The 26,459-nt window shown below is 33.9% G+C and overlaps 1 protein-coding gene across 2 annotated transcripts in view; it reads right to left on the bottom strand.

Annotated features, from left to right (window-relative positions):
* Nucleotides 1–2,090: 2,090 nt before the first annotated feature.
* The window catches only part of LOC118182497 (uncharacterized), an 88,890-nt gene continuing 64,521 nt past the window's right edge, over nt 2,091–26,459 (bottom strand). For both annotated transcript variants that reach the window (XM_085809872.1, XM_035351852.2), the window contains exon 2: nt 2,091–3,218. In XM_085809872.1, coding sequence (XP_085665998.1) covers nt 2,553–3,026 — 474 coding nt within the window. In that variant the 5' untranslated portion in view covers nt 3,027–3,218 and the 3' untranslated portion in view covers nt 2,091–2,552. The remainder of the gene's footprint in view (nt 3,219–26,459) is intronic.

Consider the following 26,459-nt stretch of genomic DNA (forward strand, 5'->3'; position numbering starts at 1 on the left):
GTCGAATTCTTAGCATGAAAAAGATTCAAAACCATTCCTTTACATCCCCAAACGGATTATGAAGTATATCTAGACACTTATTTCCTCGAATATATTTCAGAATAGATTAAGCTTGATTTAATTCGGAATATTAAAAGAAGGCGTTATCTTTGTTATTTCGAAGCTTACTTTCTCTAGATTGGCAACAAATCTACTATTCGTTTGTTTAAAATGTAAACAAGCAATGGCTGACATGGCAAAAATTATTAGGCTTAGCGACACTTCATATGATTTAAAAACTCAGTTGCAAATGATAGCATTGCGGAGAATTACTTTAAAGATCTAAAACAGAAAAATAAATAAGAACAATTTCTTTTTTTGTAAGTTTATTCAATGAACGACCTCAAATTATCATTCAAGCTTAAATTTCCTTTTTCAGTTAATATCAAAATAGGAGCATTTTAATTAAACTGTTGTATATTAAGAGACAGACGTCTTTCATATTTCCAATGAAACACAAATTTATTGATTTCGTGAACTTTATCATAAATATTCCACATTTGTATACAAGCATAAATATTGACATAAAAATTTATTCAACTACTTTTATTTACTTTTATTTTAAAAATTTATACTCTTAAATTGATGATAATTCTAAAAGTATTGCATACAGATTTACTAAAGGCATAAAAACCTTAACCGGAACATAAGAAAAGCATAATTCAATCATTTTTAAAGCAAACAAATGCACAATTTACAAACATATAAGAATAAAGAAACTGAGATCACTGAGCCGAGTAACAGAGTGGATATATATATATACATATATTTATATACTTTTGGTTCGGACAATGGCAACCAAAATACGAAGTGCACATGTACATGTTATAGTAGTCCTATATACAAAATTTCAACGTTCTGAGGCTACTCGTTTTTGAGTTATGCGAGATACTTACGTACGTACGCACAGATGTCACAAAAATTGTCTTCAGAATTTATTTTAAATTAGTTTTACAATTTTTTAGGGGAAAAGAGTTCTTTATTCTGTCCTTAGGTACAGATGTCAAGCAAAAACATCGTTAAATTGCATTTGATAGCGGTGAAAATGAATATTTGCGTTAAGTATGATGCCTGAAAATTTTCCCGATTACAATACTTCCTTTTTACTTCGTACAAGGAAGTAAAGAGGTTATTTAAACATTCTTCTGAATCTGTAATTACTTTTACAGACGGGTTGATAACTGACCTACAGTCTTTAGAGTACAAGAAAATTATGTTTTAAGGAGTGAAAAGTAACAATGATGAGTATTCTCTACTTTGTGCAATTACAGTTCTAAAACTCATATTTTGCTCACTTCAATAGGAAAATTTAAAAAAAAAATTGTAAGCTTGATGTATTTAAAATTTTATTCCTTAAATCATAGTTCTATGATGAGATTTTTACCTATCTTAAACGAGGCATTTTTTGGAGAAAACATGTCAATTAGCGTATTATTTTAACATATAAATCAGTTATTACTTTAAACTTTATCATTAAAGTTTAGGAACGTCTTCTAAATAGAAACTAACTTACTTTACGGAGGATTACTCATAAAGGAAAATAATGATTCGTAAAACTTAATGTATCTTGTAAATTCATTCATATAAGCTGTCAAAAATAAGTACCTTAAAATGTTTTCATTCATATGATTTAAAAACTCAGTTGCAAATGATAGCATTGCGGAGAATTACTTTAAAGATCTAAAACAGAAAAATAAATAAGAACAATTTCTTTTTTGTAAGTTTATTCAATGAACGACCTCAAATTATCATTCAAGCTTAAATTTCCTTTTTCAGTTAATATCAAAATAGGAGCATTTTAATTAAACTGTTGTATATTAAGAGACAGACGTCTTTCATATTTCCAATAAAACACAAATTTATTGATTTCGTGAACGTTATCATAAATATTCCACATTTGTATACAAGCATAAATATTGACATAAAAATTTATTCAACTACTTTTATTTACTTTTATTTTAAAAATTTATTTTAACCATTAACGAAAACGTATATCTTATGAAAATAATCAACAGAATGTCTCCAGAGGAATAAGTTGACAAAATTCGTAATCTGTTTATAAATTGTAATATTTTATTAATTATTTGATATACTTTAAATTAGAAATGCATGAAATGATAAATCACGATACATGACAACATTAACATTTGACATACATGACAATATTAACATTTGACAAAATGTTTCTAACCATAAATAATTCAATTTGAAGGAAGTTAATCACACACGAGGCTAGCATAAAATATTCATAATGTAAATAAATAAACATTACGTGGCACCTATTGTACAAGAAAATATAATTCAACCCACGATATACGAATAGAAGAATTAAGGAGCCAGAATAAATGTACTGCTGATAGTTTCAGCTCACGAAAGACGAACAGAAGAATTAAGGAAAGTACTGTTGACAGAAAAAAAGTAATATATTCAGTTTCACATTTCCCCAAATACTGAGACGTTACATTAATTATTTAGATATATAAAATTGCACGAATATAATCACTAAAGATAGTTCAAACTGAACCTTCTCTAGTATAATCTGTCCATCTTAGTTGATCTGCTGGCTTCGTATGATTAGGTTTCTGAATAGACTTCTCAGCTCTATTGCGATCCAGAATATCTACATCAGTAGGCAGAGTTGCTGCGCTGGATGTAGTCGTCGTCTTCAGTTTTGATCCCAGAGCTTTCGAGAACCTGAATAAGCCCAACTCTAATTCAAGCGAAGTAGACATCTTTTGCTTCTGATCATCGGGAACTGGCTCGATGGGCATGCTCTCCTCATCAACTTCTTGAATCTCATCAAAGGTTACTGGCTGTGTGCGATATCTGTTACCACGTCGACTCCGGGTGTTCTTTTTTGGGTTATAGAAGCTTTTCGGATATTCTGTTAGAACTGAGTGTCGGTGAAGCCTGGACAGATGTTCAGGGTACGTTATGTCCATATCAGAGCGTACATTACCGAGTGAATTTCGTGGGGAATTGGCCATATTTATTGAAATAATAAAACATACAAATCCATATATTTTATTAAAAAGTGTATTTTCTCATCTGGTTGGATTCTTGTTTCAGTTTTTTCTTGCTTTCAGAATTTCTTTAGACTTCGATCGTAGCAGCGCACTTCTTCCCCAACGATTTCAGTTTTCAGATACGAAAGAAAGAAGCCTTCGGCAAAACTGAGCCTGAAATAGAAATAAAAAAATAACTAAATACAAGAAGAGTGGCACAGATTTCTTTTGTAATATGCTAAAAAGGTATTATTTAATTTTGGAAACCTAGACAGTAAATTTTATTTCATATAATATATATAAGTAAATATTCATAAATAGCAAGCACAAAAAATCTGTAATAAGTGCAAATAATATGCATAAAAGAGAATTTTTTTTATTTCCCAACACGTTTTTACAGCCCTTTCTCAATTATTAGTCTTAGCGAACTTAATACTTCTTAAAACAAGCTTATTTTACCTGGTTTTTTTCGAGCAAAATATTTTGCTCGTAAAAAATAAAATGAGAACAAACATCTTCCATCTTCCAGACATCTTCATTTAAATTTTTTGTAAATTCACTTACAGTGAGTTTTAGGATAGTTAACGAGAAGACTAAGAAAGCACTAAAGAAAATTGTTATGATCACAGAGATGCAAAAAAAGAGATTGCTGGAGAGTAGGAAGACAGCATCCGTATCCGGAATTTGGCTATTGGCTATTGTATACTGTATGCCGAGTACGATATTGTCTATGACAATGAGAAACAAAGGCGCTGATAAATCGACTAACGTTGCGAAGGGGATCGATTACCTAACAAAGAAAACAAACATTAGAATTAGAGCATCTTAAAATTTACTCTTGATCTGGATAGCAGAAAAACATTTATATACAGTACATATTTCACCCACTGTATCTGTATTTTGGTATTAAACTGCGTTATAATAATAACGATAGGATTTTTTTATTAGAAGAGATTATGTATTTTCCTTTTATTTTGGTATACATTCAAGGATCTGGAACGGATTAATGACGTATACTGAGATACCACGGTTTACGCTTTTAGGAATAAATTCTCTTTCGTTCTGAGAATCATTATGCTTAACTTTGACACAGTTTATCAATAGATTTTAATTTCTGTAAACGCCCTTCAGTTATGCCGAGGATCGGCATAGTAGATTTCACTCACGTTGTAGCAAAGCAAGATTATCAGACATATGAAAGAAGTATTGCTTGCGCTTTCGGTAGTAAAACTTTCGGCAGGAAACCAAGTAATTATTAAATATAAGTTCCTTCATTTCGGCCTTTGAAACAACAAACATGTATTATTTTCCTACCAGGAACTACACTAAGATGGGAATAAATTAATAATAATTTTCATGTTAAGCGCAATTAAATCCGAAAACTGTAAATTTAAAGGTATTGAAATTTTGCTCAAAGCAATAAGTTTTCTTTTTCCATTACGGTCTACAGATGGCGCCACAATGTCTAAAAGCTTGGAGAGTTAAGCGTATATGTTTTTTAAACTGCGTTTCGGCCAACTTTCTGCTAACCGTAATGCTCCATAGGTGGCGCCATGATACTTGGGAGCTCGGATCTCTGTGAGATTTTTTGTGAGTCGCTTCGCTACGGAAATGCGTTTCAGATGCAATGAAAGTACACTCATGTCCATAAATTAAGGATAATGCAAAATCAGGCAAAGGAAGAGTTAGAAGCAAAACAAATTTGACTTATTTGTAAAGCTTATTTATTAAACAAAAGGTAAAGAGCAAAAAAAAAAAAAAAAAAAAGATGCTATATGTTTGATATTATTAAAAAAATTAGCGATTTTTTTCTCCCTGGAGCAAATTGCAAAACAAAACCTATTTACAAAAAACCAATATTACATGGTTGGTATGATTGTTAACACATTAACACATTGTATGTCTCCCAGACGATGCAATACAGTCCGTACAATGCCTAGGCATGCTGAGTATCAAATTATAGATCTGATCTTGGGGGATATTACACCACTCAAAAAGCAATGCACTCCGAAGTTCCGGTAGACATGTAGGAGGAGGTTGACGGGCTGCAACTCGTCGGCCAAGCATGTCCCACACGTGCTCTACTGGATTCAAGTCCGGTGAGAATGCTGGCCAGTCCATACGGGTGATATCCTCCGACTGAAGGCATTCGCTTACGATGTTTGCACGGTGAGGACGAGCGTTGTCATCCATAAACACAAATTGTGCGCCTATGGCGCCACGAAACAAACGTACATGCTGTTCCAGAATGACGTCCCGATAGATTTGGCTTTTCATAATTCCAATTTGAACATGCAGGTCAGTTCTGGAACCCAGAATAATTCCACCCCAAACGAGCACTCCTGCACAACCGTAACGGTGTCGTTCAATGATGTTTTCTTGGGGGTAACGGGTACCTGGAGCTCTCCATATGAAAGTCCGGCAAGAATCAGACTGCAAGCTAAACCTGGACTCGTCGGAAAACATCACAGAAGCCCACTGTTGCGGTGTCCATAATGCATGCGCTCTACTCCAAGCTAACCGCAGGCGACAGTGAGTTGCAGTAAGTGGAACGTATCTGACAGGTCTACGAGCATACAGACCAATCTGCCCTAAGCGTCTGTACACGGTCTGCCTTGAAATTGTCGTACCAGTGGCTGAAGAGAGCTGACGAGATAGGTCTGAGGCTGTGCTCCGCCTGTTTCTTTTGGCAGTAACTGCCAAATACCGGTCGTTGTAACTCTGGGGCGACCTGTGCTGTAACGTCTACTCACATTACCATCATCTTGGAATCGTTGCCAAAGCCTGGAGATGACACTCTGGGCAATTCTAAGTTCATCTGATACATCCAGTTGGGTACGCCCACGTTCCAGTCGGCCGATAATTCTACCACGTAAAAAATCAACCAAATGCGTCCTTTGTGTCATAACTATTCGGTTATTGCACTGAAATGCTTATAAAAGCGCCTGCGAACAATTTTACTTCTTTGCCTGTATTCCTTATATATCACTCTCTTACACTCTCGTCATTGTGACATACCATCGGTGTAATCTGGTTACTTCCTGAAATTTGCATATGTGTGTGTGTAATTAGGGCAAAGCCTCGAGGGCTATCTGCCTAAGAGGAGGGATGCCTTCGTGGAGGATTTTCTAAGGGAAACTAGCTCGTATACACGTTACACATGGGGAAAACCACGAAAACGCCCATGCAGCCAGCCCGTTCGCGGGATTCGAACCTCGGACCGAACTACCAGTGTTCAGCGACTTTACCGCTCGGCCGCTGGTGTGGCGAAATTTGCATATGATTCTTGAAGATGTGTGTAGTGATTTTACAGGTGACATTTATTTTAGAGTTCGATTTCCGCGTGACTCCGAATTATCCTTAATTTATGGACATGAGTGTATATTCGAGTACTGTTTTTTATGTATTTTTCCGTTTTTTCGCTAATTGGGATCGTTCGGCTACCAGGGGAAATTATGAGTTGTGCACCATTTCTGGTAAATGAATAACTTGGTGAATTAAAAAACATTGATTTCAAATTACGTCCAAAGAGGGTTTTTTTAACGTTTTGTGTGTTACCTTTATTTATTAAATATAATGTTCTTCGCACTTAAGTCATAAAATTCAGTGCATCAGTAATATCGCAAAATAATTTTAAAATGAACATATCTTTAAAATTTCCGATTCCGCGCGTTGGAGATAAAAAAAAAAATAACATTTTGTGGACGGACGAGGCGAAATTCAATCGCACTGGGGTACTAAACCTACACCTCTCGCAAAATTGGGCACTTGAAAAAGCATAATGGCAACAAAAAATTTGTCATTAGAGGCAGTGGTCCTTCAATACCAGGTGCGGGATATGGACCATTCACCTCATAGGAACTCTGTTCTGCAATGGAACCTCAACTGGACGAAGATTCTTAGAGCTACTGCAAACTGCAGTGCCTTACTTCTTAGAGAATTAGTAGCTGCCCGTTATGTGTGATTCCTGCAAAGCGGCTTTCTATTACATCAACTGGCATCCCTGTGAAGCTTCTTCTACGATATACGAGAGTTTCGGATTACACGAAAGACAATTGTACAACTTACCATCACGCAATGACAGCGATCTATGAACACGCATTATTCAAGTACGTAGGGAAAGGACACCCGTAATGTTACGGAACATCCAATAAAATAGAAATTCTAGCTCGAATACAGAGATGTATATTTGTGCTGATGGTGGACATATCAAGCATGTTAATTATTAGTACTGACATTATGTAATTCTAAAGCATTGTTTAGCGTTTTTCATTTTGATAACATTCAACTTTTATATGAATATAAAGTACAATAAACTGTACTTTGCTGATATGTGCTACTTTTATTAATATGTACAGGTTTCTTTTCGGAGCAGGAAACGCGAAAACCCGGCCATGCGCCCACAGAAATTCGAGCCATGCATTATCCACCTGCTTGTAACTGAGATGATTATATACTCCCACTTGACAGGCGACTGGGGAAATGCCGAGTCTCAGTCAAACAAACACAGAAAGTGACGAAGTATTGTTCACCATATTTTTAGTTCGAGAGCCATTTTAGAGATATGAGCTTTTGTTTCCCCGACTAGAAAACCCGAAAAGTCGTCACTAATGCTCTGCGGGGTTCGAAACGTGGGTCTTCAGACTATTTAGCTGGACTACTTACTCTCTGACAGCACGTATGGGCGATATTCTTTCCCGTAGATAAATTTGGATCCACTTTATGATGTCACAGATATGATTAGTGACATATTTATGCCTATATCGAAGGTGAAGGGATATTCATTTTAGCTTTCTGTTCAGATTACTAGTGTATGTAGAGCGCCATTTTATGTGAAACAGCTACTTGCACTATGCTGTCAATTTTTCCTCTCGCTTTTTTTTTTTTTTTTTTAACTTTACTCACAGTTTTTGCGATAAGATAACGGTTTTCCACTAATCGTTTCTAGAGGGCACACAATCGGCCTCATATGAGGCAGCATAGTCCTAACTGTAAGTAGACATTATTTCCACAACTTTAGTTGCGTTCCAAAATATACATGTACCCTATATAATTTCTTAACTAATAAGAATTTGTAATAATTACTTTCACTTCAACTGAAATTATATCTAGAAGAATATGTCGAAGAAATGTACAGAAGAAGGCAAAATGACTCTAATGGCTCATATCATGACAGAGAGAATAAAACTACAATCACAGGATTGATGCATTAGGATCGCTTTGTCTCTTACCTGAAAATAAGGGGAAGGATATTTGGACAAGAAAAAGCTGAGCAAGTAAAAAAAGAAAAGCATAGTTACTTTGCAGTCAAATTGAAGCAGTGTTTCTAATGTAATGCCATGAATGTCATTTATGCACGAATATTGAAACTAGTAGAAAGACAGAATGATATTCCAACTGAACAATGACAATTAACGTGCGAATGAATGCGTTAAGAATGACAATTAACATGCGTCTATCGTGATCTGCCAAGTTCTTCAAATTTCATTATACATGGTGATTCTATTATCATGGGACAAACTTGGAGGGGTGGTTCAGCATACTAAAACATATATTTTTTTGTATAGGAATGTAGGTCTAAAGTGACATGTTAAGGCACGAACGCAGAAAATGACACGAAAGGAAAAATGAGTTTATTTACAAAATCAAAGCAACAGGCGTCTTTGCAGCAATACAGTATTCACAAAAAAAAAAAAAAAAAAAAAAAAAATTTCAAAATTGCAACCACCAGCAGTAATACGTGCTTGGTAGAGTCGTAGAAGAGTTCGTCGAACAATTAAAAAATGGTAGGCATTTCGTGCATGCTTGCAACCGCAACAGATATTGGTGTAGCGAGGTCCTCCAGCGAGTCAACGGGCGTCTCGTAAGTGATGCCCTTCATATGCCTCCATAAAAAGATATCCACGCTGGATAAATCTGGCGAACAAGGTGGCCATCGGACTGATCCACCATGCTAGGTCTATCGCCCCCCAAAATTTGCATCCAAGTAATTCCGTACCAAGGAATATTTCCGCTGATGCATCGATGTCCGATCTGCATACACTAGTAATCTGAACATCGATTGCAGTTTTACGCAGCTCACTACCGCCCTCTAGCCGCTGCACTGCCAGCCAGTCACAGCTGTAGTTTGTATTACTGTTGATGGTCGCGCTTTTGAACATTTCTTGTGAATACTTTATTGCTGCAAAGAAGCGAATTGAATATATTACAAAAAAAAAAAAAAAATGTATTGATTTTGTAAATAAACTAATTTTTCTTCCAGTGTCTTTTTTTTTTTTTTTTTTTTTTTTTTTTTTTTTGCGTTCGTGCCTTAACATGTCACTTTAGACCCTACGTTCTTGTAGAAAAGATACATGTTTTAGTAAGTTCAACCATCCCTCCAAGTTTGTCCCATGATCACCCTGTGTAACTCGGAGCCGATCTTCCAAGGCGACACTTGAAAATATCTTTACAGTTTCTCAGCAAGGGGCAAGCGTCATATCACAACTAATATTCATTAAGTACCATCTGAATACAGATAATTTTATGCAATAGATGCTCTGCCAGGAAAACAATCTAAAGAAAGTTCTGCGCATCTCTCTTTTAAGCGCATCACTTTTTTTCTCCTTGCAGTTCTTTGCTCTGGTATCTCAATCAGCAATGTTCTACCGCAAGCGCCTTCTTAGTAGTAACGTTTATCATCTTTATGAAACTAAGCAGTATCTTTTCTCTAGCAACAGCCGCGGAGGTTTATTTATGCCAAGATTCGGGTGTTATTTAAAATATGTCAGAGAGCACTACAGTCTCAACACCGTGATGCACTGAGTTATAAGCTACAGCACAGTAAATTTCTTATTATTATTACGAACATAGACGTGTGTCTAAAAACGCAGAAATTCTGGTAAACTAGTGTTAATGATGTTGTTACGAAGAGAACCACAATTTCTCAAAAACATCAGAATAACTCGAGTAATAATCTTATCTTTACCAATTTCTCTCGAATTGATAAACAGATTGAAAGAAGCTACTGTTGGCAGTAAAATTACTTTCAATATTTTCTCATTGTTTTGAACCTATTTCTTTTGAGTTCAGTTCCCGTAACAGTATTTTAAAAATAATAATATTATCCAATTATTTCATGTTTCATTCTAACTGAGTTTTACTTTAATAATTACAGATAAATTTAAGTAAAGCTTTAATTTCGAGATCGTTTGTATTTAAAAGCACTAGAAATTTCACGGCTTTTGAGTAATTCTAAATATTAATGTAGAAGGTTTGTAAAAAAGTTTGCATTTCAACGGAAAGCAAAGTACAAGACAGCATATTAATTTTAGCCGTTGATACAATGCAGTTTTGGATAAGATACCTGTCGCAAAGCACACAAAAGTTAATACTTTGCCTATATTTCTATGTGACTTAATGCATGTGTAAATGCAATATTACATATTTGCTGGAATGAAGGATTACATCTTCGCCAAATAATTTAAGAGGATTATTTTTTTCCTAAACTGGTTGGCGACAACTAATTTACTTTTGCATCTTAAAAAACGATAATTACAGTGTGTACGTAAACCGGAAATTCTAATGTTTTATATATAGAATAGTATTATTATATATGCTTCAAGTAATTTATTACATGCACTGCAGAGCGGTTCCCAATCTGTGCTCTGCGGAGTCCTAAATGTCTCCTCTGTCACTAAAGGAAAATAAATAAAAACTGAATGAAATTAAAGTGAAAGAAACAAAACAAAAAAATAAATAAATAAATAAATAAATAAATAAAATAAAAATAAAAAAATTAGAAATTACAATCTGAATGAGGAAATTTCCCAGGTTGAATTTCGCATCTTCTCTAGAAGACCGTTCCTTGGAATTGCACATTCGAGAAGCTTTTCGCTCATACTCAATCCTTCCGGCATTCCTAGAATCCGCTAGGAACTTCTCAAAACTTAGCCTCATATAAATATGCGTTTTGCTATTTACTGTATTATTGTGAATGTTCAAAGTGATAATACTGTGGATTTCTTAGGGATTCTTCCACAAGATTTCTGCGAGTTTTATTTCATCACAAGGTTTAGTTCAGTAGCTAATAAATGCTCATTAATAAGTGTAATAATAATATACTGTATAAAATAGCAACCTCTTAAAAGGAGGCCTCTTTAGTTTTGGTTAAACCTCTTTACTTTATACAAACTAATATGTGAAGACTATAGTAAACCGCCATGAGGCTTGCTTGTTGCACAAGGTGTTAGTCTCGAGAAAAAGCGTTCACATATATGATGAAACGCATGTACAGATAGTAGCATTTTTAATGGATCATAACACTGTATTAAAGACGGTTTAAAGTGAGGAAAACTAGATGTGAGAAATGCTGCATTAATCAAAATTTGCAGCAAAACGAATGAAGTGAATTGTTCATTGTTAGGGGAGAACAACACAGTTTTTGATGCAAAAGCTAAAATGTTCTTTTAAAAGTCTGGTTTGGCTCATTTGATTATGGAAAGCACACAAGGGTTATCTTCCTAGCGGAAGGTTTGCCTTCTTGGAGGAATTATAAATATAATTAAACTTGTACTCAAAATTCAATTTACAATGGAAATACCAAGGTATTTAAGAATTTCAACACATTTAATTCGAACACCTTTAGTTATGGTGGTCTAGTTTTTTTCCCACCTTTTGAGTAAAACAAGAATAAGTTTCTTTGTAAATTTAATCTCAGTTTTTCATTTCGGTCCATAGTCTTTGATTTTCTACACCAGATGGATATAGTTTTTCCAGATTTTCTAAAGATGTTTCACGAATTATATTAAAAATGTCATCAGCATAACATAACATTTTTACACCATTTAGACACTCTTTGCTTAGCAGTTCATACATTACGGCGTCCTAAAGCAGCAAAGCACTGCAAGAACCTTGTAGATATCTTTTGTAAACCCTTTTTTCGATACAAATGTTCTCATTAAATATGCAAAAAACTTCCCTTTCATTACAATAACTAAACAATTTCTGTAAATATTTTTGGGGATTCCAGAATATCTAAATGGAGAGCAAAGATGTCAATCGAATACAGCCAAAGGCTCCCGAGACATCAAAGGAGATGGAATTCCGATTTCACTGAGTTAATAATTTTAGCTAGATCATAAAGAGCATTTTCCGTGGTGCCGTCTGATGTAAATCCATATTGTAAACTGATAACTTGTAAACAGCCTTTTTCTGTTTATTATAATTTTTCTTTTTTTGCGATTTTCAACTGCCTTCGGATTAACCCTTATCTTCTAGGGTAATTGGAAGCTGAATGTAAACATACTTCAAATAAAATTTATATATATTTTAGTTGAAGTATTAACTTTTTAAATTATAATTTCAGTCATCAACTGATGTGTTTGATTAATTAAATGAATATGAGAAACGCACGAGGTTTTCTGTTGAGGGGAGAATACTTTCATGGAGAATTTTTTTTAATAAATTGTTTCGTATTCATGTCACACATGGGAAGAAACGCAAAGCCTCCAAGTAGTCATTTCTGGAGAGTAACTCACGAGTCGCTGGGAATAGATCTCACGAAAAGCTACCAAGAAAATATCTCATTATATACCGACTTTCAAACGTTAAGGAACAAATGTTTTTATCTCTACAATATTAAAAAAATAAATGGTAAAATTCCCAAATGGAGCTATGATAAAAGTAATAAAAATATATGCAAAGGAAAAAATACCATTATTGTTTAGCAAATGTTATGCTTAAATCTAAAGACAAGGATGTGTGACGATGTCTCATGTATGCAAACGAAATAATTCCGAAAGAACATTAGTGTTTAGTGAAACTTTTTATGCGAAGTACTGTGATAGATGTACCAGAAAAATAATTTCTCATTCTCTAAGATGGCGAGTAGTTACCTGAATTGATATGGATCTGTAACAGGCTGAAAATTACAATATAATTACATTAAATTATAATTGTTATCTGCTTTGTGTCAGCTGTTTAGAACTGTCTTGAAATCAGGGCTTTTCAGTTTTGCGCTGCAATTTACTGAGTTGTAATACATTTTTAATTGCAACAAATTAAATTTGCTCTAAATCCTTATTTTTATGCTTGCATTAACTCGTTAAGGAACTGAATTAACTATAGCCCCAGAATGGTTCTGAGGTATGGGTCAAATGGATAAGTAGAATCTGACATGTAGGCAAAAGTTGTGGATCATTTGCCCTTCCGTAACAAACAGCAGTTAAACAGAGGCTAAATTCCTGAAGCAAGGAAATTGTTGAATTATACCATTTTTACACTTTTAGTTCGTTTTCTAGGAATCTCCCAGCTGTTAGCGAAAAAGAAATAATTTTAGCTCTCGCACGTTTGTCCTTGTCCTCGGGTTTCTTTAACGGCTCGTAACGGTAAGTACTCCAGTGGGAATTTAAATTTTCTTTCGTTACTTATGTCGATTAAGTTAACTTCCTATTTATTTTTCAACTAAGGAATCCTGAACCTTTGATTTTTTGTTTGACTTGTTGAGACGACTCAGTACGTCGGAATGGTATTTTCATGTCTGTTGGGTTTATGTCAGCTTTGTATTCGATAAATACCGACGGTAAACTAACTAGTGGTTTATTTTGAACGACGAGTTAGTATACCATTTTTAGCACCAACATTTAAATCTATTGCATTCCACAGCCCACATCAATCAGCAGAATTTTGAAATCTTGTTATGCCTGTTTACTACGTCATATTTTCTTTTGCATGACTTCCGCAAATTGCGGAAAAGAAACTGGGATAAAATATTATCACAACTCAGGCTACTGTAAAAAGAAGAAGGAATGAGTTCTTAAAACTATTCTCAGAGGCTTTTACAGATGTGACTCTTTTTTTTAGGCCAATAGAATTACTCGAATATTGCTCACGCGGAAGGCCAACAATGAAAACAAAATGAAGCTCGTCAGTTACATTTTTTAGAATTGTTTGTTAAGAGGAACCAACGATATTAGTACCATACACACAAACTGGCAAACTTTATGATTTCTGACCGTTTCCATGATTACATATAAGTTAATTTCCTCGCCATTCTTTACTTCTTTTTACTGGCATTATTTTTGTATAGTGGCTTTAAAGGACGTAAGATGGTTTCGACAGCGAAACCCACAGAAAACTTCATTTTAAATAACCTGATCGTTTTTCAAATAAATCTAGTGTATAGCTAAAATGTTTTATTTATAGAAAAACTGCATGTCATTGTTGTTATAAATAATAAAAATTTAATTTTGAATTTAAATAATATATTTTTGGAGAGAAATCTTAATAGTGCTTTGAAATTATAAATTTCAGATACATGATCATATATTAGGAACACGTAAAAATAATAAACCTTATACATGTAAATAACGTTATAAAATAAAATTTCAGGTTTGAGTAATTTATAAAATTTTATAAAAATGTAACTAAATATTAAAAAAACTTTCGAGAAAAAACATTAATAACTGCACAATTTATGATTTTTAACTTTTCGTGCACCTTTAATCATGTTGCTGTGACTTCTCTGCAATTTCACGTTTGCTTCACTTTGTTTTTATGGATTATTGCTACATGAGCTTTTTTTTAAATTACTGTTTCAAATTTTAAAAATGGATTTTGTTAATTTTCTGACTTTTTACACATACGTACTTGACTTAATTCCTGAAGTTTTCAGCACTCATTCAGACCAAGGATAACTTCTTTAAATCATACAACTGCGTTCACTGCCCCCATTTTTACCAAAAAAAATTGTACTGCAAGAGTTTTGAGTCCACATATATATATATATATATATGGATTCCTCTATAAATTCAAGTAAATGTTCTTAGCTTTCTGAAAAGTTTCTTAGTTGGTTACAGACCTGATTCTAAAAATTTAGTAAAATAATTAGAAGAAATATTTAGAAGTCTCAGTTAAAAACTATACAAAAGGAAGTTTTTAGCCTGCCTGTTTAAATAAGGGCCGTGGCAGTTAGTTTTTTGCTTTCAACTTAATCTACTAGCATAAAGCATTTCAAACCTAAGCTTGTTATTTATTTTTAGAATTAGCTATATTCACCTAATTCTTTAAAATTTAAATTGGAATATCAATTTCTATAAATTTACTTTGTTTTTAGTCTTCTTAATTCTGTTAAGTTAGAAAAACATGGTGAACATAAAATGAATAACTATTTACTAACCAGTCTCATCCATTTCACAAAATTCTACGAGACAAGAAAAGGTTTCTGCCAGTTTTACTTCTGGACACATATGTATCCCTGCATTATTTAAGAAACTCAATCTACCTTATTCTTCTAGGATGCTTTTAAGTGCTCTCATAGTTTAATATGACACAAATCACACTATGCAAGTGTTTTCATTCATTCTATAATGGTTGAAGTTTCAGCCCTGTGTTCCGTCTGTTAAGATATTCATCACTTAACATCTTGGAAAATTTTGCATTTTCAGAACTCTGTCACATTAACAATTTGGCCTTCAGTTTCTGAAGTAGATAGCGAAAAATTTGCTAGTAGAAAATGAAAGCCTGAAAACATTAAATATTTTAGCTTATTTTAACCTGAATCAGCTGTCAGCAGAATCTACAGATTGAGAGGAAAATTAAATTGGAATATAGCACACCCCACTAGGGCTGTCTAAGAGGACGAATTTCTTCGTGGAGGATGTTCTAAGGAAAACTAGCTTGTATTCACCTTACACATAGGAAAAACACGAACACCAACTATGATTGCCACCCCATTCGCCTGAGATTGAGCTCGGATTGAACTCTCAGAATTTAGATGTTTTAACAACTCTTGCTGCTAGTGAGGCACCTTATACTCACCAAATCTGGTAAAATTTCAGCCAGTCTCTAATCACTGCAGTCAGATCACAAATTTTTAACTACCATTTCAGAGTATTTGCATTACTCGTTTGCTCAAGCATTGTCAAATGTCAGCCTTCTCTCAGAATTATTATTCTTTTTTTAAGAAAATAGTTGTTTTAAAATCCTGCAATGATTCGTGTTCATGTTTATGTTCATCGGCATATATACACCAATAGGTGACATCCTAAACTTAATGCCACAGTCAATGTTTACTTTGAACTGAAATGAATTTTATACATTTGCGTCGCAGATATGTATGACCTGTTCAAACTGTTAGAGAATTTTGCTTACATTCAGAACATGCTTGATGATTCAATGTCTTCCTGATTTCACACAAGCATGTTACGATTTAACACAATGACTTTTTTCCGAACACGTTTTTTCAACATATTTTTAGTATCGAAGAATGCTGCTAATGCGAAAGAAAAATGTCATGAAAAATAAACAAGAAGAGGGAATTTTCAATTTCTATATCCATGTGACTGATTAAGAAAGATAAAATAGTCCTATATAAAATAAAAAGAAATGCCATTTTTCATGGTTCAGCGCATTTCTCAAATGCTTTTACAGTTCATTATGCTGTGTACACATGGTGCTCATAAAAAAATTTCCCCTATACATGAAACTCTAGAGGCCTATCTGCTCAACCAATCGAAATGAAATTTCAGATTTTGTTAGTTGAAAGTATGCGTTCCAGATTGTGATAATTTAAAGCAGTAGAGCTCTCATGGTTACGATTACATAGAAAACATTTCCAAACTTTCGGATGGCAATGCGCAAATTTTTCCTGCTCAAATTCATCAGCGCATTGAAAAAACCATAAATGGCGTGAGAACGATACACGAATGACAAAAATTGCCTGCATACATCATTTGCAATGAAGAGCATTGTTGTAAAGGACCAATGATAGCAGAAGAGAGGAGAAAAAAAAAAAAAAAAAAAAAACATTTGTTGGAATTACAAATTTTCAACATGCCCAACTTTATAGTATGATAAAAGTATTTACTTTATGATAACAAAAGATTATACACAACAGTGACGAACGTAACATCGGAGGAGGTATCTGTGTAACTTCACGTTTTATGGCGCCTTTTCAATTCTGACAAATCTCGTGGATTTGATATGTATAGCTTAGATTTCAAATAACCCCCCAAACCAGAAATCCATCGAATTGTGGTCGCTAGGGGGTCACGTTGGCTACGAAACTGCAAAGTTACAGAAAATGACTGTACCTGCAAAGTGTTGTTGCAGCACTTTCCGAACAAATGTGGCAACGTGTGGAGGAGCATTATCTTGCACTCATCCAGTGTCATTAACGATATTTCACTGCTGCAATTCTGGAATTACGTAATTTTTGACTACTTACCGAGAACCTGTGATAGAGAACATTTTCATGCATTATTTTGACACTCTATCTTTCATTCTTCGAAGAAGTACGAACCTGCAAATACTAATGCCACATCGTGATGATTTTCGTCAATCGAGTGAACGCATTTCTTGGAGTTTGTGTTCCGAGTGAAAGAGAAATGTGCCTCATCTGTCTAATAATATCTGAAGCGGCTACCTGCTATCTTCATCCTATCAGATGAGCAAAAATGTCGCAATGTCGGTACGCAAAACGAAGTACAAAAGCTTAACGACTTGTGGTTTCGGTAAATCCAAACTGCGGGCACACAGTATGCAATGGACCTGCAGTAATCGTATTATGCACTTTTGAACAACTTCAGCAGAAACACATGATCGTTCGTTCCGGACGATCATGTTGTCTAATACTAATCATGTTGTCTAATAATAATGTCATGTTTTGTTCCGGACGATCATGTTGTCTAATACATATGCATTCAGTTTTTTCAAAATCTTTTTACCGCTTTAAATTCTTTTTACTTATCTCGCGCAGTTTTTACGGAACATGGACCTTGTCTTAGCTTATGATATCACCGTTAAACTCGCGCTGCTTAGGCAGCATTTTGTCCCTTTCAGATAATGCAGCTTTATGAATTCACTTCGTTGTTTTCCTGCAAGTGTCATCTTGTTAACATTTTTGAAAACCTGATTGAAGAAACAGTCTTCCCACACTGCTTATTGAAGGTTTTCCGCAAGCAATAATTTGCACTTTGTGTTCTGTGATTAGTGCTACTAATGTCTGTTCCCTATGAATCATGGAAAGTGCATTAAAGCACCTCTTCTCTGTGTTGTTATTTGTCCTATACAATGCTCTTCACTGCAAATATTTTACACCAGGCAATTTTCTTCATATGTGTATCGTCCCAAAACCATTTATGGTTTTCAGTGCGCTGATTAAATTAGCGCAAGAAAAAGGTGGGTGTTACCGTTTGAAAATTTTGAAATGCTTTCAATGAAACAGTAATCGTGAGAGCTTTATTGTTTTGAATCATCAAAATGCCGAGGTCATAACTTCAAATAACAGTACCTGAAATATCATTTCAACTGGTTGAGCGGATACGCTGTTCTTGGCGAAGTTTTTTTATGACTACCTTGTATATATTATAGGGTTTACCTTAGTTTATTTAACATATTATTAAAATTTTTGTTATCTTTCTTGAACGCCTCAACTTCTCCTCGCATTTCTTCACCAGGATGTAAGTTTAAAGTTAAGCGAAGTAAGTATTTAAATGGTGAATCTTCGAGTTCAGAGCGTGTTTTCGCTACCCAGCGCACGTTTATTAGTTTCTGACCTTGTTGTTACACTGATACGCCTTTTGCCCATTTGAATAATTATCAGGCCTGTTAGGTTATTGAGTCAATCTAGTTTAGTCGGAACTTAAAGTGCTAATCCAGTACTATTATTTTTTTAGACTTGAATTGATTTGCGTAACACCGCTTAAGTTCCACCGCACGTTGTCGGTGTTATTGTAAAGCACGAAGTATGTTGCCTTTCTGTTCATAGTTGAAATTAATAAAGGATTATTTTCACCCTTTTTCTGTGCTGGTATTATTTGGTGCCTGTGCAAGAAGTCGCCAGGTTCGTTAGTATTACCTGGATTAGTTATGTGAACAAAGAGAGTTAGATCCTATAATATAGCCCCAAAACATAAGACACGTCTTCACAAAATGAAGCTGAGTCCCGTTTTGGAAATCCACGAAAGCTAAAAATGATGTAAGAAATCCGCTGTATGACTGATACATTCAGCTTAGAAATATGTTAGAGGTATCTACTTTGTTAAAAGCGACTCAAATTAACTGTAAGAATTCTCTCTGAAGTACAGAACTGGGATAAGATAACGATTATTGACTTTCAAGGGAAAGAAAAGAACCTAATATTTTTATTGATAGTTTCAGGCGGAAAGGGTGACACAGAAACCGAATTACAAAACATTTTGCTTTTTACTAATATTTGACTATTACAGTTTCTTTCCTCCGTAAATGTGAGTCTTTGTGTGAATGAATATGCTCTAACTAGAAGACTTAATGAATCAACTGTCGGGGAAAATGTCTGGTAATCTTCTAGAACAAATCATAAAAACTCTCAAAAACATACCGAAATGATATGAAATAAATTTAAGATTTAATTAATTCCATTTCAACTGGTGTCTATACTTTTTATGAGATAGTTAGGCTAAATTATCGAAACATTAACGAATAGCATTATGATAATCAGTATATAATTTTAGCATTTTCATATCCACTGGCATTTCAAGACACATTAAAATACATTAATTTACATGCAGAAACTAACAGTGATAGTAAAACTGAGGCAAATAAAATATTACCCTGTCTCATTAGTATAATTAGAGATTTAAATCTGTAAAAGAATGTTAGAGCCGAGACAAAGCTGAGGCAAGTGAGGCACTTACCTCAGGTGAACAATTAGAACAGCACCAAATTAGCTACGGAAATTTAGAAATTAACTTTAAAAAAATTCTGATTGTTAACTTTTAATTTTAAAGCATCTCAAGGTGTATTGAAAGAATTCTGTGTCATAAAGGATAGCTGAGGTAAGAGAAAATTACTAACATTAATTTATTCTGAAAAATGATGAGGTTTTGGCAATACTATGTATGTATGTTGTTTTCTATCATTAAAATTTAATATTGGAACTAAAGTATTAAAGTTAATTTAGGCTTTCTTACACTGACGTATTGAGCTGCATTAACTAAATGACCCACGAAAGTACTATGCTGGCGACATTAGTAATTCACTATTACTTTCCTTTCATTTGAACTGGAATTCTTACTACTCTTATTTGGACTTCATAAATTTTTCAAAGTTCACTAATTGAGTATGGATGGCGACGAAAATGCCTGAAATTTATAGCAGCAGACTTAACACATAAAGGTCCATGAAAATAGCATCAGAACAGTAAGGAAGTTCGGGTTTCGTCTGCGGTTGTTTCTGCAACAGTTACGTATACTGATAGACTAGTTTTGGTTTGGTTTAGTATTTGATCATGGCAAAGCACTCGAAGGCTATCTGCCTATGGGAAGGGATGTCTTCGCGGAGGACTTTCTAAGAGAAACTTGCTCATATACACATTACGTACGGGAAAGCGCCCATGGAACCAGCCCGTTCGCGGGATTCAAACATCGGACCTACCAGTGCTCAGCGACTTAACCGCTCGGCTGCTGGTGAGCCCATCCAGATGGAATGATTTAATGAATCATGACATTATTCTGCCTCGTTTTTGTCAAGACTGGAATGTAAACTCTTCTTTTTTTTTCCTTGCTCTTCTATGTATAATAAAAATAAAAATTTTTAACATAAAAAAGGTTTAAAATTAAAAAAAAATTTTACGAGAAAATTTTTAAGAAAAACGCTTTTGCTAGTTCAGAGATACCTGATATTATTGAAAAACATGTTTTAAAAAGTTTAGTTTTGTTCCGTTGATATTTATATTGGTATGTATTTAATATATATAAGTATTATATCTCGCAAGGAAATTTTTACAATTCATTAAAAACACTTAAAAAATTCATTTTACGTTTAAAAACATTATATCTCATGTCAGAAATGATGCTTGCGGAAAGACTGAAGTGTGGAGAATGAGGAACTATTAGTTAGCGCGATAGTGCTGTTGATGTTAAAATTTATAATAACATTTAAACTAAACATCATCAAAGTTAGTTAGACCAGGTAGTACCTTGTTTATTCCTGCCAATAAAAATTAGTCGCAAATACCTACCGAAATTTAACACATTGAAAGCCCCCGAGCTGACTGATTCAGGATAAAAATAAAGCTAACATCTTTAAATCCTATTACTTTTAAAACTATTCTTACATTACAGGTATATGATGAGAACAATAACAAAAATTATTATCTGAAATTTGGAACACATCGAGAAGTATAAAAATAATTCTGTGTTACAAACTATCCACAGTCCCCCCCCCCCTGATAGGCAAAGTGGTTTGGCGATCGAGTGGTTTGGTGGTAAGTGCAGAGAGATGAGAGCCCTTCTGACTGTCTCAGTTGTTTATCAAAAATTGAGACAGAATTGCATAGTTAGTGTGATGACGCTTTACCTACGAAGCACGAGAGAAGATCACGCGACTGAAGTATGTATAAAGTGAAGTCATACTGACACTTTTCCCTCACCCCAGATAGTGCTTAAATAATACGTTAATGACACTGGTGATTGTATCTAGTACAGAAAACGAGATTATTTTTAAAATTTGATTACGATACAATGTTGAAACATAATTCTAAATTTTGAAAACTGAAATATCGAAAGTAAAAAATCATACTGAAAAAGGAAAAATGAAAAACTTTTGAGGATTTAGCTTGCATTAAATCTGTATTAAAAACATAATGTCTTAAATAATCCTGAAAATCGTGAGTGGTACTACTATCACTATTTTTAATAAATTAGCTTTATTATTTTACATACTTTTAAAAATGTGATTTTCATCGTAAAGAAGAATGTTAAGAGTATACAGAGAAACGAATTTTTCATGACCATCTGCCTAACACAGTTAATTGTATGGCATTCAAAAAAATAAAATAAAAGATACGTCTTCCCTTCCGACTAAACTAAGAGTTCTTCGATTTTTCTTGTCGTGCGAGCAGTTTATTTCACATTAACTTAAAATACATGAATTTTATTTAACAGTTAAAGCACCCTTACTATATATTCATTTATTCATTAACAGTATAAAAACTTAGACACTCAAGACATGCATTTCATTATACTGAATAAAATTTCTGTATAATCATTTAAGCTATTTCCTTCTGAATCACATGAAAAACAATTCAAGAGTGAAAGCAATAACAAAGATAACTTACAGAAACTGAATGATTTTTAGGAACACTAAATGACTTATCAAGTAAATTGTAAAGACTGATAAAGACCATTTTGTATTCTGGTTTTAGCAAGCATTTAATTTTTATTTCTTAATGCTTACATTTATGAGCCTTATTTTCTACACGTGGTTTTATCTGATTAACATTTATCTTAATATTTAGTAAATTAGTGTCCCCTTTGTATGCTTTATTATACTTTTGTAATCACACGTTTTTCAATCTAAATAAACATATTTTAAAACTTTAGAAATATCCGGGGCCTACAAATGTTCATTTTCTTTTAATATGCTATTGTTTTCATTGAGTACCAAACTTCTGAAGGAATTTGATTTTTGGCATACCAGTCTCGAGTTTCCACACATATACTTTTTGTTTACAACGATATATAACGCTTACCTTTTGAGTTTTGTAACGTATCTTATTACCAGTTATTATGATTTTGGCTATAACCTTTTCCTTCCGTATTCTTCACCAGAATGCAAATCAGCTTTCAGAGTATTTAAGTTGAGAGTGAGCTTCTGGCACTTGCCTCGTGCTGTGAGAATTCCAAGCTGGCTCTATCGTAAAGGGATCATTCCAGATTTTGCATTCTTTCGCAAGTCGATGCTTTAGACTTAAGTGCCGGTAAAAGGTCGAGCCAGCTTTATACTGATTTTCGTTGAATGTGTGAACTTAGACAACGTTATCCGCATTTGAATATAGCTGATTCTTATTGCTTAATTTACATCGCCGCAACTAGTGATTTATCTGCATCACATACCGTATTTTTTATGTTCAGAGTTCAGACTAAATAAATAAGTTATTTAGAAAACCTTTCGTAGTGCTTTGTGCGTTGTTACGACACAGCGATGTTAGTAGGGTCTGTAGGACTGAATTTTAGTTTCCAGATCACTAGCAACTCCACAAATTTAACAACTTTCAGTTTCAACCCCTTGCTTAACAAAATCGCGCTTTTCCTAGACAGGTATAACTAAAACTGTACACAGTTCTAAAAGAAGTGAAACGTGAAAAAATTATAACATGTACTTCATTTAGTACAGCCTCTTTCTTTGAATACCTGATCTTCACTTTACAATGTCTTCCCACTAACTATAATGAAAGATTATGAACAGAATGGCTGAAATGGTTAAAGTTCTCGTCCAGAACACCTGCTGAAGGAGGATAAAACCCTGAAATGTGACTATTTTTATTACTACCTACCACCTTCAGAAAACCTGAATTGGGAAAGCCCGAAATGGTATATCACAGTTTCTGGAACAGTTACGCATGTTGCTGGACAGATTTTTTTAAAGAAATCGGCATATGTATTAGACTGTTGCAATAAATTTTTTCTTAAAACTGAAATATAAACGCAAAGGTAGGTTTTTAACTTCCTTTATTTGAGTTAGTCAATTGTTGAATGATGAAACAGGATAATTAATTGTTAGTATCAAAGAATAGAAAAGGAGGTTTAGAATTAAAAATTTTTGGCCGAATATAAATTATTTTGGCTAATTCTAATATAACTGAAGTTAATGTTAAAGAACATGCTTTAAAAAGTTTCATTCTGCTGTTTTTGACGTGATCAATATAATGGTATTGTATATTGCTTAAGAATTTTTTTTTAAATATAGTTTTAGAAAGATTGAAACGTGAAGAAAGAGAAACCACTAAGGAATGTAATAACGCTGTAGATTTAAAGATTAAAAAACACTGAAATTAAACATAAAAGTTATTTATTTCTGCGAATAAAAATATTTCTCAGATGCTTATCATATTCGGTAAATTTAACAAACAGAAGCTATCTGAATTAATTGATGAGGCGGAGTAAAAGTGAGATAGGAAGAATTATTAAATCTTGTGAATTTTTTAAATTGTGATTATGTTGTAGGGATATGAGGAGAATGAAAACACATAAAAATATTACCTGACAGCCATTATATTGCATTCACCCACGTTAATATATACGCTGTTAAAGATCTGTATCTAAAAAATCCGAAGAATATCAGTTATTGAAACATATGGCACTAAATGAGAGATCATTGCGCTGGAATGAAAATAATAACATCTTCAACTAAATCGATGTTAAATTTTTTATCTATGCTAGTTGTGTGGAATTTAACACTGGAAGAAAAGGGAAAGGTAAATAAAGCCTGTCAATCAATATATAATGCCACAAGATAATACCCTTCTTTAAAAATACAGCAAATGAGAAAAACACTTTTCACGGGAGTATTCCTGAGAAATGTAAAAACGTAGTTTCAGAAGTAAATATATTTGATATTTTGAACAAAAAAGAAAGTAAAAATCATAAATCACATTCAAGAACCATATTGTCAATAAATCACATTGTCAAGAATCAACCGATAAGAAAACGAGTTTTCAGAAAAACATTTTTTTCGTAGTGTGGATATCGTGTTTACGCGCGCAATAGTCGCGTTTTTTTTTTTGCCAATTTTTAATTATGAAAGGCTAAGTGCGAATGTTATGCGGACAATCTGCACAATATTTTACACGTTTGACGATTTTTTTTTTTAACTTCAAAACGGGAGCGGCGATTACGCGAGTATACACGGTATTAATGAAGTGTAAAATGTATAAATCTAGCGACTGAAATCCAGATATGAAAATTCAAACGATACATCTTCTGTTTTTCAGTTTTGAACAGGTGAAACAGTGATGTCATTGGATTTAAATAAATTAAAAGCAACTAATTATGATTTATCACTTAAATATCCGAATGATATAAATGTTAAGAAATTCAGCCAGAAATATCTAACTTGAAAAACCTCAATATTTCGTTAATTCTGAGTACTAAAGCAATTAAAAATTTAGTATTGGATTGGATTATTTAATTATGGCAAAGCACACGAGGGCTATCTGCCTAAAAGGAGGGATGCCTTCGTGGAGGACTTTCTAAGGAAAACTGGCTCGTATACACGTTACACATGGGGAAAACCACGAAAACGCCCAGGCAGCCAGCCCGTTCTCGGGATTCGAACCTCGAACCGAACTACCAGAATTACAAATTTAGATAGCTTAAAAATAATTAATAAACGTATCTGAATTTCAAAGCAGCGCTAATAATAATTTTAACGTTACCAGTTACTGTTGCTTGTGGCGAAAGAAGTTTCAGCTTTAAAATAATTAAAAAGTACATATAAGATCTTCATTTGGTCAAGAAAAACTTTTAAATATGTATAAACCATATATATATATAAACATCGATTTGTATTTATGTATGAAATGTGTGTTTAGTGATGAAAGTACATGCTGGAAATTTTATTGATGATTTTTGTTTATGGAGGCACCTAATGGGTGGGCCACCATTGCCTCCTATGAAGAGACGGACAAAATGCATCCATGCCTTCTGCGGGATTCGAACCCGGCCCTTCGGTACGGCAGGCAGAATCCCTAACCACTTTGCCGCGTTGGCGGAAAACAAGAAAAGTTATACTCTTGAAAAATTAGTCCAATATATTTTATATTACATTACTTTACATATTTTTTCAGGACACCTTGTATTGTACCTAATGATGCGCATTTACCTCTTTGCCCTAAACGAAACATTATGTAGCACGGCTCTGGCAAATGTGTATCGCTTATATGACCCGTCTAAATAAAGTTAGTTATAACAATCAGTACTGTGCTTTTAAATCTAATATGCAAATAATAAGGTAGTTGAAACCAAAGAAGCAAGCTTTGTCAGCGAATACTTAACACAATAAAGCTAGGAGGAAAAATGCAAGGTTATGGGAATGAGAAGATAACTGCTTAATATATTTTTAAATTGTCTTCGAATGTTTGTAATTAGTTTCAACGTTTTAAAGAATTAATCACAGAAGAATGTAACGATAACAAGGAAAGAAGTTATAAGGTATTTCTCCCACTTTCCTAGCGTGCCTTTGTGGTGTAGTGGTTCTGCACTGCAGGCTGGGCTGGTATTCCAGAGGTCCGTGGTTCGATTCCCGGCGAAGGCGGTTGCTAAATTTTCATCTCTCCGGCTTTTCTAATTAACCTAATGTCTCTACAGTGGCGCCCGAACTAAAAGGGTGTTGGATGAGGTTTCTCTACACCCAGGATTTGGCGATTGGGTCCCCTGAAAACCCCAGTTACCCTTTAAAAAGGGGAGTATATAAGGTAATTCTCCCACTTTCCTAGCGTGCCTTCGTGGTGTAGCGGTTCTGCACGCTGTGCCGGTATTCCAGAGGTCCGTGATTCGATTCCCGGCGAAGGCGGTTGCTAAATTTTCATCTTTCCGGCTTTTCTAATTAACCTAATGTTTCTACAAAGTATGAATTATATTTCAAATGAAATAGCAGATAAATATATTTTGAGAG

The sequence above is a fragment of the Stegodyphus dumicola genome, chromosome X2, assembly GCF_044657685.1.
Source record: "Stegodyphus dumicola isolate Sdum_Otavi_A_Nest chromosome X2, ASM4465768v1".
NCBI lineage: Eukaryota > Metazoa > Arthropoda > Arachnida > Araneae > Eresidae > Stegodyphus > Stegodyphus dumicola.